The 13,454-nt window shown below is 41.2% G+C and overlaps 1 protein-coding gene across 6 annotated transcripts in view; it reads left to right on the top strand.

Annotated features, from left to right (window-relative positions):
• IPCEF1 (interaction protein for cytohesin exchange factors 1) overlaps positions 1-12,814 on the top strand; it is an 82,386-nt gene extending 69,572 nt beyond the window's left edge. For 4 of the 6 annotated variants that reach the window (XM_072966074.1, XM_072966076.1, XM_072966075.1 and 1 more), the window contains 2 exons: positions 3,497-3,690; positions 11,659-12,814. In XM_072966074.1, coding sequence (XP_072822175.1) covers positions 3,497-3,690; positions 11,659-11,865 — 401 coding nt within the window. In that variant the 3' untranslated portion in view covers positions 11,866-12,814. The remainder of the gene's footprint in view (positions 1-3,496; positions 3,691-11,658) is intronic. The other 2 variants (XR_012075091.1, XR_012075090.1) reach the window with 2 other exon arrangements.
• Positions 12,815-13,454: the final 640 nt, after the last annotated feature.

Genomic DNA, 13,454 nt, shown 5'->3' with positions numbered 1-13,454 from the left:
CACTATTTCTTGGAGGATCAAGTTATACACACACATAAACACACACGTTACACACGCACACACACACATACACACACACACATGCATCCTCATGGGTATGTCCCAAAGTTTAATTTAGGGAAAGAAATGTGTGTGTGGGAGGGAGATAATCTCTGATATTTTTAACTTAAAGGTAATATATATGTAAGTATATTAAGTAATAATAAAATTATCCGAAAGAGGCAGTCCTGTTTATTTTTCATTTAGGAAATGTACTTTATGCCATGTTATTCCAAGACTCTAAAGTTTGTTTCCATCTTTTATGATTTAATATCCGTTGAATTAGATATATGATCTTAATAAATAGTGTCATTTTCCTCTGACATAATTACAAATTAATGTATTAGTCAGAAGTAATTTTATTTTCTATCACAATCATTAGTAGCACAACTGAGCTGCTCGGTGAACACAGAGAAAATAAAGAAATTATTTTATTTATCTTCTTTGTTATATACTGGTTTGGTTTATTTCTTGATGTTTATTAAATACATATTACTTTAAAAACACGGTGGTAATAAAGCTATATACTAAGGCTTTATTTGAAGTAGAGTTCCACCTGCTTATCTGTTAAAAAAGGATGTATAAAAATTATCGTGTTTTTGTGTCTGAAAACTTCCAGAGTTCTCAATGCTAATGTCCCCCTCTAAGAGTCAGATGACTTTTCATCTAAATTTCTTAAGACTTTCTAATGTCTCCAGCTTAACTCCAGGACTGTTACCATGCTAGATATTTCTGCTGTGCAAGTATCATTCATTATCATGATAATCTTACAAAAGTCTACTTTTAAAATAGCTCTATTGAAATATATTTCACATACCATAAAATTCACACATAAAGATGTCCAGTTCAGTGGTTTTTGGTGTGTTTATAGAGTTGTCCAACTAGCTCCACTATCTGATTTGAGGACACACCCATGTACATTAGCATCCCTATTCCTACTTGTCCCTTCCTCAGCCCCAGACAACTACCAATCTACTTTCTGTCTCTCTATGGATTTGCTTATTCTGGCCATTTCATATAAATGGGCTGAAACAGTATGTGGTCTTTTGTGACTGGCTTCTTTTACTTCAAAGAATTTTTCAAGGCCATCCCTGTAGTATGTGTCAGCACTGCATTTCTTTTACTAATACCCCATTGCTTGTGTATACCACATTTTGTTTATCCATTCATCAGTTGATGAGCATTTAGGCTGTTGGCATGTTTTGTCTATATTATTCATGACATTTATGCACAAGTTTTTTGTTGACATGTTTTTCAGTCTTGAATATATTGCTAGAAATGGAACTGCTAGGTCATATGGCAACTCTACATTTAGCATTTTGAGGAACTGCCGAACTCTTTCCTAAAGTGGTGGGTCCATTTTATATACCCCCAGCAATGTATAAGGGTTCCAGTTTCTCCACATCCTTGTCCACACTTAGTTGTTGTGTCTTTTTTAATTTTAGCCATCCTGGTGAGTGTGAAATAGTATCACATTGTGGTTTCGATTTGCACTTCTCTAAGGACCGATAGTATTGGGCATCTTTTCACGTGCTTATGGGTAAAACCCTCCTTTTGATGTCTGCACACAGACTGAGCCAAAAAGTCTCATTGTGTTCAAATGTAGTTTTGAATATTTCCCCCTGTTTTGAGGATGTTTTGGTAGAGAACAAAGAAGGAAACCAAAGAAGTTTACTAACTCCAATTTAGTTGCAAAGTTAGCCCAACATCTTTGCTCCCCATTTTACAAAAGAGTGCTAGGAATACCGGTGGTGACTTCCTGGTGGTGCCTGGGGGAAAACAGCTACTTAAAGCTTTTTAATCTTATCAGAGTAAATTGTAAAGTGAGTTGAGTGTGCTTAATTTTGATGCTTCTAGACTACTATTACATGTTTTTTTCCTCCCTTTTGGAGAGACCCTTTTTTCCCTTTTTTCAGTTCTCCTGATGCCATACTTCCCTTACGACCCTCTATTAAGCTTGTTTTCAGGGCAGGAGCTAAAATGCATAGACACTAAGAAGTACACAGTAGAAAAAAATCTTATTGTATATCTTTCCCAAGATTATTTTTGGAGACTGAAGTGAATAAAGAACTGAAGTTCTTAGTAAGAAATTAAAGCAACACCAAAAGATGATTTTCTTTGAGTAACTTTAAATATCATTTGAGACTCTTTCAGTTGCGTATGACTGAAAACAACACCCAGAATATCTTAACAAAGGTAGTGTACTGGCTCCCATAAGCTGAGAGGACTGTAATGGTAGCACTAAGATCCATATCTCAGTTGCGTCCTGTGGATTGACTCCATTCTCATGATTCTTGGCATGATTCCTGGAATCTTTCAGGTCACATCATCACACCACTCAGTTTAGGAAAATAGATTGCTTCCCTGATACCCTAAGCCAAAGTCTCAGAATTGAGTTTCTTTGGCCCCAGTGGGCCTGACCTGAGACACAGGCTCATCCCTGGATCAATGACTGTGGCCAGCATGATGGAGCTGCCATTGGCTTAGCTTAGCACACGGGGTCTCCCCTGGATCCTGGTTGGAGTCACTTCACTGGAAGCATCTGAGGTGAAGCAAGGCGTGGTAAAGGAAGGGAATGAATAGAGATGTGTGGCATGAGGAATGACTACTGTTTGCTCAAACCGCAGACCAGCAGCAGAGTCTTTCTTTCAAAGGGCAGTTCTAGAAAGGACATCAAAATGTGATCCAGGACAACGGTTGTCACGCTTTAGGATATGTATTAGTTTGCTAAGGTTTTTCTATCCCATCATTGTATTTTAGAAGCAGAGAACTTGTTTGGTTTCACAGGTTCACAGATGGAGAGGAATTCTGCTCCAGGATGAATCATTGCCTGAGTCCTCCTACCAGTCTCTGATTTATATGATATTTGGATGAGATTTGGGTGTTGGAATGGGTTAAGACTTTTAGAGATGTTGGAATGAGTGTATTTTGCGTGTGAGAGGGACACAAATTTTGGAAGATTAGAGGGTGTACTATTATGGGTTCAGTTATGTCCCTCCAAAATTTCTGTGTTGAAGTCCTATCGCTGCTACCTCAAAATGTGGCCTTATTAGGAAATAGGGTGTGTTTTGTAGCTGTAATTAGTCAAGATGAGGTCAGTAGGGTGGGCCCCTAAACCAATATGACTGGCATCTATAAAAGGGGGAAATCTGGGCACAGAGACCTGCACACAGGTAGTACACCATGTAGGGATTAGCGTTCCAGGGCCACAAGCCAAGGAACCACCAGCAGCTAGGAGAGAGGCCTGAAAAAGATTTTCCCTAGTGCCTTCAAAGGAAACCTGGCCCTGTCAAAGTACCCCAAACTGAGTGGCTTAGACAATAAAAATTTGTGTCTCACAGATTTGGAGACTAGAAGTCTAAGATCAAGTTGTCAGGAGAGCCTTGTTTTAGGACCACAGTGTCAAATGTTCTCTCCTTGATTAACTGGGTTTATTGTTATGTATTTATTTTAATAGAAGAGACAAAAGTGTCTGAAGATGATGAAATGGAGAAGCTCTACAAATCATTAGAGCAAGCTAGCCTGTCTCCTCTTGGGGACCGACGGCCTTCAACCAAAAAGGAGTTGAGAAAATCCTTTGTTAAGCGGTGCAAAAATCCATCCATAAATGAGAAACTCCACAAAATCCGAACTTTGAATAGCACATTAAAGGTAAGACATTTCAGTTAGTGGGTGAACTCTGTAGATGTGGGGCGAGAAGATGCTGGTTCTGTAGAATGATTCATACTGACCACATGAACCATTTGCGTTTGTGTGGGTGGAAAGTAGGGGAGAGCAGAAAAGCCGATACCATCTCTCTAAGGTGAGTTGACCCTTGACATTCTTAAAGCACTAGGACACTCACACAGTAGCACCCAAAGCAGTGTTCTACAGTAGGCCTTGATTTTTGCATTCACTCTGGCATAAAACTTTAAATATTAAGCTCCTAGACGACAAGATCAGGTATAACTTGTTTCTGAGTCTTTCTACCTAGCATAATTGATGTTGGTGGGAGCCCGAGACAGTCAAGTGGTGAGAATACACAGTAATATTTAATAAGATCTTGGAATTTCATTGAATTCGTTAAAGGCTGCCATTGTTCTATAATCTATCCAGAAGAAAATTTCTGTATTTCAGACACAGCAGAGACTTAGTGATTCTAAGCTGTTGGCTCTGGAGCCAAGAAGTGCCATGCGAGCTGGGCATTGGGAAATATACATTTCATGGCAGTAGACCAGGAGAGGTTTTTACAGTGAGAAAGAGGGACAGTATACAGGAGGTGGTGAAGCTGTTTTCAGGGTCTCCTGTAGCTAAAATGGTTCTTCACAACAAAAGCAACCTGCTTTCACATGTGGATTATAGCACGAACAAGTGAAGGCCAGGATACTTTGTAAAATAGTCTTGAATTAATAGAAGATGCATAGATTCTAAAAAGGTTTGATAGATCCTGCAGTTTAAGTCTGTTTTGTACATGTCCTTTTGCATAGTGAATTTGAATCCCTTTCCAGGATGACCTATCAGTCATCAAAAGAACAAGGTGACAAAAGATGGCTGAGGGATTCTTAATCAGACATCCCAGTTAGTTGGTAGAAGACCTGAAAGCCTTGCGAAAATAAGGCTGAAAAATAAAAGGAAAGGTGTATTTCACTTATACTAAGAAAATCCAGATTTAGAGGAAATTCCCTAGTCTGAATGATGAAAGTCATCACTAGCACTCATTTCAAAGGCAAATATGTCATATTCTACAGTATTTACAAAGTTGATGAACATTTTTGGTCCCCCGATGTAATACGCCATAGTATGCTGGGATTTTGCTGTCTTACTTGTGATAACTGATATGAGTGAATACATTTGTTAGTGAACAAATATTTCCTGAATCTTACTATGTACGAGGCACTATTCTGGAACCCTGGGACAACTGAGTAGACCCCACTGGACAATGGAAATACAAAGGAAAACAGTTGGAATGAGATATGATAGGTGCTCTAGTTGATAGCAGCTTGGGGTGCTTTGGTGGCCCAGAGGAGGGAAGCAGCTGTCTACCTGAGGCCGTTTGGGACGATGCCACGAAGATGCTGACACTGGACCTTGGTAAGAGATGAAGAACGTCAGGAAGAGAAGGAAGTGCATTCAGGGAGGAGGAGCTGGCCCAGGCAGATGTATATCAGTGGGTGAGATGTTGTAGCCCACGTTGGGAGAAATAGGAGATGAGGCAAAGGCGAGCATGGACACTTCAGGCTACTTCTAGAAAGAGAAAGAGGGTGATCTCAGCTTTCCAAAGAGCAGCAATCTCAGGGTTTGGGTGAGACCTTCACAGGACCATGCCCTGGGGCTTGGCCAGCGGGAGCACAGGTTTGTGCAAAGAATTCAAAGGTTTTACTGGCCTAGATAGCTCTCCGTGAGCCTTGTTCTCCATGCACTGTGGCCACAGAGTTGACAAATTCAGCAGCTTTTTCTTTTCTTCCCGGGTGTTAGTCATCTATTGCTAGGTAACAGAATACCCCCAAACTTAGCAACTACAGGCAATAAACATTTCTGGTTTCACTGTTTCTGTGAGTCAGGGATTTGGGCTTGGCGTGGTTAGGGGCTTCTGCCTCCATGTCTCTCCGAAGGCTGCAATCCAGGCATCAGCTGGGGCTGCATTCCGTCCTCCGCGGGGGAGGGTGTGCTTCCAGGCTCCCTTATGTGGTTGTTGGCAGGGTTCAGTTCCTCGCAGGTTGTTGGACTGAGGGTATCAGTTGTTCACACTCTGTTGGCTGGAGGCCACTCCCATTCTTTGCCTTGTGATCCTCTTCATGGTTCAGCTCCCAAAATACAAGCTGGCTTCCTCAGAGCGAGTGAGGCAGTGAGCGTGAGTGAGCAGGATGGGTCATACCCAGTCTCAGCAGTGATGTCACGTTGCAGTTACAGTATCATACGCATTAGGAGCAAGTCCCTAGGTCAGCCTAGCTACCTACAGTCAAGGAGGGGAATTACAGAAGGGCATGAATACCAGGGAGCAGGCAGCATTGGAGCCATCTCAGGGGCTGTCTACCCCACCCAGCAGAACTCCTGGACATTCCTGGGAAGAAGACCTTTCCACAGATCCCTTAGGCTGGGGCGTATGAAACCTACCCCATGTTATGTATTCCTGTGACTCTCCCAGGAAGTTAATGATGACGTGGAAATTGACCTTGCTGAAAAGAAGAGGAAAGCACGTCAACCTGTTCATTAGAGAAAGATCATTTGGTACATGCATGTTTATTCATGTCCAAAAGCTGTAAAAATTATTTTATTTTTACCCTCTTTAATTTAATTTAAATTGTCTTTAAAACTCAAAGCAGACAGGATAGTGGTCTCCTCTGAGGAGGAGGGTAAGATGTGATTGAGAGGGACCACAAATAAAGCTTCTGAGATGCTGGGCAAGAGTCCTTTTTTGATCTTGGCGGTGATCGCACAGATGTGTTCATTCTGTGGTAATTCCATCGAGCACAAACCTTATTATAGGTGTGCTTTTCTCTGTGTATGTTATGTTGCCGTATAAAGTTTTACTTAAAAAATACTTCAAAGCTGGAGTATGGATGAGCAAAAAGAATAGAGTTTTATGCAGAAACAAGGAAGCTCTTTCAGCAGTAACGATTATATTGGTGATAGGCGCATTCCAGAAATTAAAAAAAAAAAATCCTCACACCAGGATTTTATTAGAATGAGTGCTCTTTGGGGAAATTCTTCTAGGAAGTTGAACAAACTGCCCTATCACACACTGAAGGTAGATCTTCAGGAATTTCTGATAGCTCCCCATCCCCCGACTTTAGGCTCAGCCTGTCTTGATTTAAAAAAGGAATGGTTAATGGGTCCAACTGAAACCTTCTTCCGGGGTTCCTCTCACCTACCTCAAAAGAGGAACAAGCTCTCCTTTGCCAGTTGCTCTGGTGGAACACATTTCCAGTGCTTAGGTCTTGAGTTGAGCCGTATTTTGAATATTTGGAGTGAAAAATTAAACTATGGTATATTTTGCAACCCCTACCAGCCCCTGCCTGCCTGCCTGCCAGAAAGCCAGGAGGATGTTGTAAAAGTAGTTCAAAGCATTCGGTGAGCCGCGTGCTCCATAGGGGAGAAGCGGGGCCATTGCGTGGTGCTGTTGACCTCACTGTCTCAGTTTAGGAAGGAACCTAGAGGGTTTTGTTGTTACATTAATTTCCTTCCTCTCTATTCTTATCTGCAGTTTTTTTTCTTTTATCCATAAAAGAACTAACACAGACTTGAGCCAAATTGTAAGAAATTTGAGTTGTTTAGAGCTAAACACCACATGAGAAATGTTAGCCCAAAGTTGAAGAGACCCTTTCCTAAAACTTTTAACTGAGTTAGAGTGGTGGTTGATTCGTTTTTGCCTTTAAAAAATCAGTTTTCCAAAATTTTGTTAGTCTGCAAAGATCTTATTTAGTTTTTTTCAATAAAATATTAGGACAGATGTCAAATTTTCTTAAGAACAAAACTCCTTAACTTCATGTGAATAGCACTCTGGTAATATTAGAGAATGAAAGCATTTTATTTTATTTTTTTTAAAGATTTGAAGTATCGGTGCTGAGAACTCAGAGAGAAAAGGAGAAACTCTCTTGGTCCTTCTTGACTTTCTGCCAGTAATCCTTCCTAGTTACCCACATACTTATTAACCTTTCATTCCTCTGCTTCTGGGACCCGACCACCTGCTTGTCCTCCCTTTCTGTTTTTGTTCCTACTGTACAATTTCTCTCTCCTTCTTGAAACCCAAATGTATCTTTTGTCCCCCATCCATCACCACATCCTTGCTCTCTTGATTCAGAATGATAAATCTCACCACCCAGGGGACTATATGTGTGGTACTTTTCCCTTGAAATCCATATTATTCTGACCAGTTTAGAAACAGGAAAAGAAGAAAACAAGAAAATGTAATGACACACCCCAAGTAAAACATGAGTTAAAGCAAATTGTAGAGTACAAACAATACATTTGTGTGCTGCTAGTGTCTGCAATCACCCATGACCAGATGCCTCATTTGGGTAGAGTAAGAGCTGCCAATTCTTAGAATCCCCTAAACAATGTGTGTATATATCAAATGTGTGTGTGTATATATATATATATATATATATATATATATATATATGTATCTATCTATATATCTCTAATATGAAATATATATTATGTAGATATAATATACATACTATATATATAGTATGTTTATATATATATGTAAATAATTTTGCTTGTTTGTTTATGGAGAGGATTTCCTCAGGCTCTAAATAGGGTTCATGATGCACAAGAGATGAAAAGGCAAATGGGTGTTTAGTTCTTTCATCCATTTCTTATTTCATATATTCATTTTCTTTAACAAGTATCAGTGAATGTCTGCTATGTGTCAGTCATTATTTCAGACTCTTGGGTATACATGAGACAAAACTGCTTGACTTCATGAAGCTTACCTTAGGTAGAAAAAGAAATAAACCAAATAAATAAGTAAAATTTATCGTATGCTAAATGGTGATAGGTTTGGGTAGAGAAGAGAAGGGATAAGGAATGCAGAGGGATGGATTTCTAATTAGGATTGACATGAAAATCCTCTTTAAAAGATGGGATTTGAGTAAAATCTGAAAAAGGAAAGGGAGTGAGCCTTCAGGCTATCTGAGGCAGAATGTTTCAGGTAGAAGGAACAAAAACACATGTTCCTTGGGGTGGGAGTGTACTTAACCTGCTTAAGGAAGAGCGAGGAGGTCAGTGTGGCTGGAGTGTAGTGAGGGATGGGAAGCAGGGAGAAGAGCAGTGGGTCAGAGGGGCAGCAGGGGGTCATAGCCTGCAATGCCTTATTGCCGTTGCAAACACTGCGGCTCCAACTCACAATGAGAGAAGAAGCCTTTAGGAAGTTCTAAGTCAAGCTGTGCCATGGCTTGACACATTTTGAAGGTAGGACCATCAGGATTTGCTAGTGGATTGGGAGTAAGAGAAGGAGTCAAGGAGGAGTCCAGTGTTTGGCGTGAGTAGCTGGAAATATGGAGTTGCTATGAGGTGCTTTGAGGATGATGATAGTGGGACAGGTTTCAGTGTGTATTGGGAGTGGGGGTGGTATTGAGAATAACAGGAAGTTTGTTTTGGACATGTTACATTGGAGATGCCCATAAGATGTCCAAGTGGGGATGCTTAAGAGGAAGTTTAGACAAACAAGTATGGAGTTCAGGTAAGATGTAAGGCTGGAAAAATAAGTTTGGGACCCTCAGTGTGTAGGGAGAGTGGGAGAGAGTACATAAGATTACCAAGAGCATGAATGTAGACAAAACAGAGACGAGGTTAAAGCCGGAGCTCTGGGGCACTCCAGTGTTGAGCAGTTGGCCATAAGGAGGAACCACAAAGGAGGGTGAGAATAAGTGGCCACTGTGAGATGAGAAAAATTAGGAAAATGTGTCACAGAAGCAACATGACAAAAGTGTTCAAGAAAGAGTAGTCAACAGTTTTAGATGCTGTTGATAAATAAAAGTTGAAGATAAATCATTGAGTATTGGATTTAGCAACATGGTGGTCATTGATGGCCTTGACGTGAGCAGTTTTGGTGGAATGATGGGGGCTGAAACTGATGGGAGTGGGTCTGTGGAGGAATGGGCACAAGGACATTGGAGACAGAGAAAAATAGAGCGTTAGCTGGAATAGGGAAGTGGGGTCAAGAGAGGGCTTTTAAGATGGAAGAAATAAGAGCATGTCTGTATGCCAGTGAGAACTGTCATGTGGGGAGGAAAATTGATAAGTTGCAGGAAAAAGGGGAGAATTACTGGAGTGAATTTCTTGAATACGAGACAGGAAGTGCCCACACAAGTGGAGAGACTGATGTTTACCAGGAGCACAGATATTTCATCCAAATGAACAGGAAGGTAGGCAGCATAGATTTGTGCTGATGTAGGTAATGGGCAAACGGACAACTACTCTTCTGACTGTTTCCATTTCCTCAAAAAAAAAAAAATAGAGACAGCAGGGTCATCAGCTATAAGGGAAGTTTGGGGGAGGAGATTTGAGTAGAAATGAGAAGTTTTGAAATAGTCATTTGAGAGAGTGGGAAAGAAAAGGGATGAGAAAATATGATTACTCAATAGGGGTGAAAGTCCACTTAATGGAAGTGGTCATGAGTTTGAAATTTGACCAGTGAGCACAGTTGTGAATTTCTATCTATGCACATGCCACCCCGGGGGTGAGGTAGAGAGGTTAGTTCATTAATGAACATGTATTGAATGTCTCCCTGGCACTTAGCATCGTGTTAGGTATGGGGAATACAGGGATGAACACAGTGTTCCCTGTCGCCTTCCTTAAGAAGACTTAGAACATGTGGCCTGGCAGGTCTGTGAACATCAAGCATAACGTGGTAAGTTCTAAGAGGGCTCTAAGCCTTGGAAGACTTGAGAGTATAAGAAAGCTTCTCATTTCAGTCCGGAGTTTCAGAGACGTTTTGGAGAGCCTGATGTCTGAAGGGAGTATGCATTTATGAGTTGTAGTAAAACACTGACAGTAAAAGATTAGAAAATGTTCCATGTGAGAGTCACTGGGGGAATTAGAGTCCCTGGGCGAAGGAAGGGGAGGACGGGCCTCCATGGGGCACATCGTGGAGCCGTGACCCAGCATTGTGGGGGGAAGAAGAGTCACACCAATACTGTTAGAGTGGGAAGTAAGAGGACCAACAAATGGGCTCAAGTCCATGGTACCTCGGGGATGTGAAGGAGAACCCTGAAGAGACCTCTGACTTTAGGGGGATCCCCTGCGTGGCCATGCAGAGAGGGGACACAAGGTGGGGGCTGGAGGCAGAAGTCTCACTTGGGAGGCTGTAGCAGCTGATCAAGTGTGATATACTGGGCTTTATATCCAAAATTGGGATTATGGTCATAGGGATGGAGGAAACAGGGATAGATGTGAGATACACTTGTTAAGGGCTAAGTGATTTTTTAAATTTTATTTGTGGCGGTTGATACATTTTAGTTTTACTCCACTCCTTGACTACAGAAAAGTCCCCTAACCTGAGGCAGACATCTCAGAAATGTGTGTCGTTGGTTACAGAGGAGGCAGGGTGAAATCATATGAATAGATTGTCTATTAGCATCATTAGAATGCACACTATTTTGATGGAAGGTTAGTAGTCTTTGAATTAAAAAATAGCCTTTATGTTTATTCTGCATATATGAATTAAATTAATGTATGTGGTTTATTAAAAATTAAGATAATTGAATACAAAAATATATTTTATATTGTCTTATGTCTTAGGGAAAGTAGCATGTCCCAGTTTAACTTAGGGAGGCTCAGATGGTCAACGAAATGGTTGTACGTTTTAGGAGGAGTAATGCTCACGCCAAGGTAGATATTACTGCGGTGCGGAATATTGGATTGACTAGGGAAGACCTACACAGGTCTCCCTGCCTAGCCCTACTGCTGTGTCTTGAGTGGGATACTTCCCTTCTTCGTGGCTACCACGTGTAAATGGATGTCCTGCCGTATCTCTTAGGATTGCTGTAGGGACTGGAATATTAATGTATACAAACACTTTAATAATTTTATAGTCAATGTATTCGTGCATTTATTTGTAAAAGGGCTGAAGATGGTTTATTGAAACTGATGCATCTCATCCTTGTCTCTCTCTCTTTTCCCCTACTTGGACAGTGTAAAGAACATGACCTGGCCATGATTAACCAGTTGCTGGATGATCCGAAGCTGACAGCCAGAAAATACAGGGAGTGGAAGGTCGTGAACACACTGCTGATCCAGGATATCTACCAGCAGCAGCGGGCCCCCGCGCCTGCCTCCGAAGGCTCCCCCCTGGGACCTGAGAAACTGCCTCCCTCTGCCTGCGTTGAAAATTCTATTTGAGACTAAGACGGGCTTCTCTCCCCTTCAGTTATCTCACCCCAAGCACCTCTTCAAGATACGCTGCAAGAGCTTAACGTTTTTCCTTAAAAAGGAAAACCGAAACCCAGCTCCTCCTGTAGAGATGTGATTGGGGTGAGAATAAACACCGTGGCGGCGGTGCCCGGTCTGGGGCTTCCATTCAGACCTGAGTGGTGGAGTCCAGCTGAACAAACAGTTTGTGTTCCTTTGGGGAGCTCTCAACTATGCTAGGTTCCAGGTGGGGTATGAGAACTGTATCCCCTGTTTCGTGCTCTCAAGAGAATTACAACATTCTACGGACAAAAGATCACTCTGTCCCAGAGATACTTATTCAACGAAATACTTTTGTTTTCCAAAGGAAGAAGGTACATATTCCTTCTGGTTGAGTAGCTGAGTTCCCCAAATCTTTTTTTTGTTTGTTGTTTTGAGTGGAAGAATGCTTTCTATAGCAGCACCTGGAGCAGGACAGATGTGGTATTGTGGAACCAAAATCCCTTGCCTTTGGTCCAGAATGGTGGTGCCTTTTCCACATGTTGAGAAATACTTCACAGCAAGTGGTGTGTTGGGAGCACCCATGGAGGAGGCATGTTCTCTATTCCACTCACTGAAAGGACAGCTTAATATTTTCACGGTTTATCCAGGTTGGGATGGGGGATCTGATTAATGTTTCCTTTCTGCAGAACAGCTGAACGAAACAGCTCTCATTACACTTGGAGACCTCTCCTCCCTCCTTGCTTTTCTAAACCACAGAGACAGACGTCCAGCGAAGAATGTTTACTGCCTTTGTCCTTTGGTGTGGTACCTATGCACGGTCTAAATGTATAGCCAGGTCCCCCAGGATCAGCATTGACAAGATGATTCTGGCATTTGAATTGTTTTAGTATCTTTACCCCCCCAAAAACCCAACAAAAACAACAAAAGAGTTAAATACGATTGTTTTATTTTTGTACGTTTATGTGTCACTTTGTGTCCTATGTGAATAGCTATGTATAACATTTGTTATTTAAGGATATTTATAGAAGCTTAAATGACTAGTGTTTTAAAAGATGATATACTATTATATGTTTTGTTCAGTATATATTTCTAAGTATACACTTTGTGCTTGAGAAAAATAGGAAAACTACTTATTCATTGGAGTTACTATGTTGCACTATAATGTATGAGGAATGCTCAGGAAATCTTGTGGGATAAGTGTGGGGCATGCGTTAATAATCTTTACTTTCTGGCTTTTCCCTCTGCTTTCTCTCTTTCTCTCTCTCTCTCTCTCTCTCTCTCCTCTCTCCCCCTATAAAGCTTAGATTTCTCAGTTGTAAACCACTCTCCTAACCAGAAAAAGACTTGCGTCCTACATTATCCCTTCTAGTAAATACATTTCAAGTTTTCTATCATTTATGCCCACATACCCTAAACCAACTGAAGCACGGTTATTGTAGTCTTTTGACGAAAGACCTGTAGAAATTTGGGGGTTTATTGTTAAAGAAAACTCACTTTATTAGAGGAACTATAGGGAGATCTTCACTTACTCATCACCATGCATACTTCTCACCGTTAGAACAACCACAACCCACTCC

This window comes from Vicugna pacos, chromosome 8 (assembly GCF_048564905.1).
Source record: "Vicugna pacos chromosome 8, VicPac4, whole genome shotgun sequence".
Lineage (NCBI taxonomy): Eukaryota > Metazoa > Chordata > Mammalia > Artiodactyla > Camelidae > Vicugna > Vicugna pacos.
This window is presented reverse-complemented; position numbering and strand designations above follow the sequence as displayed.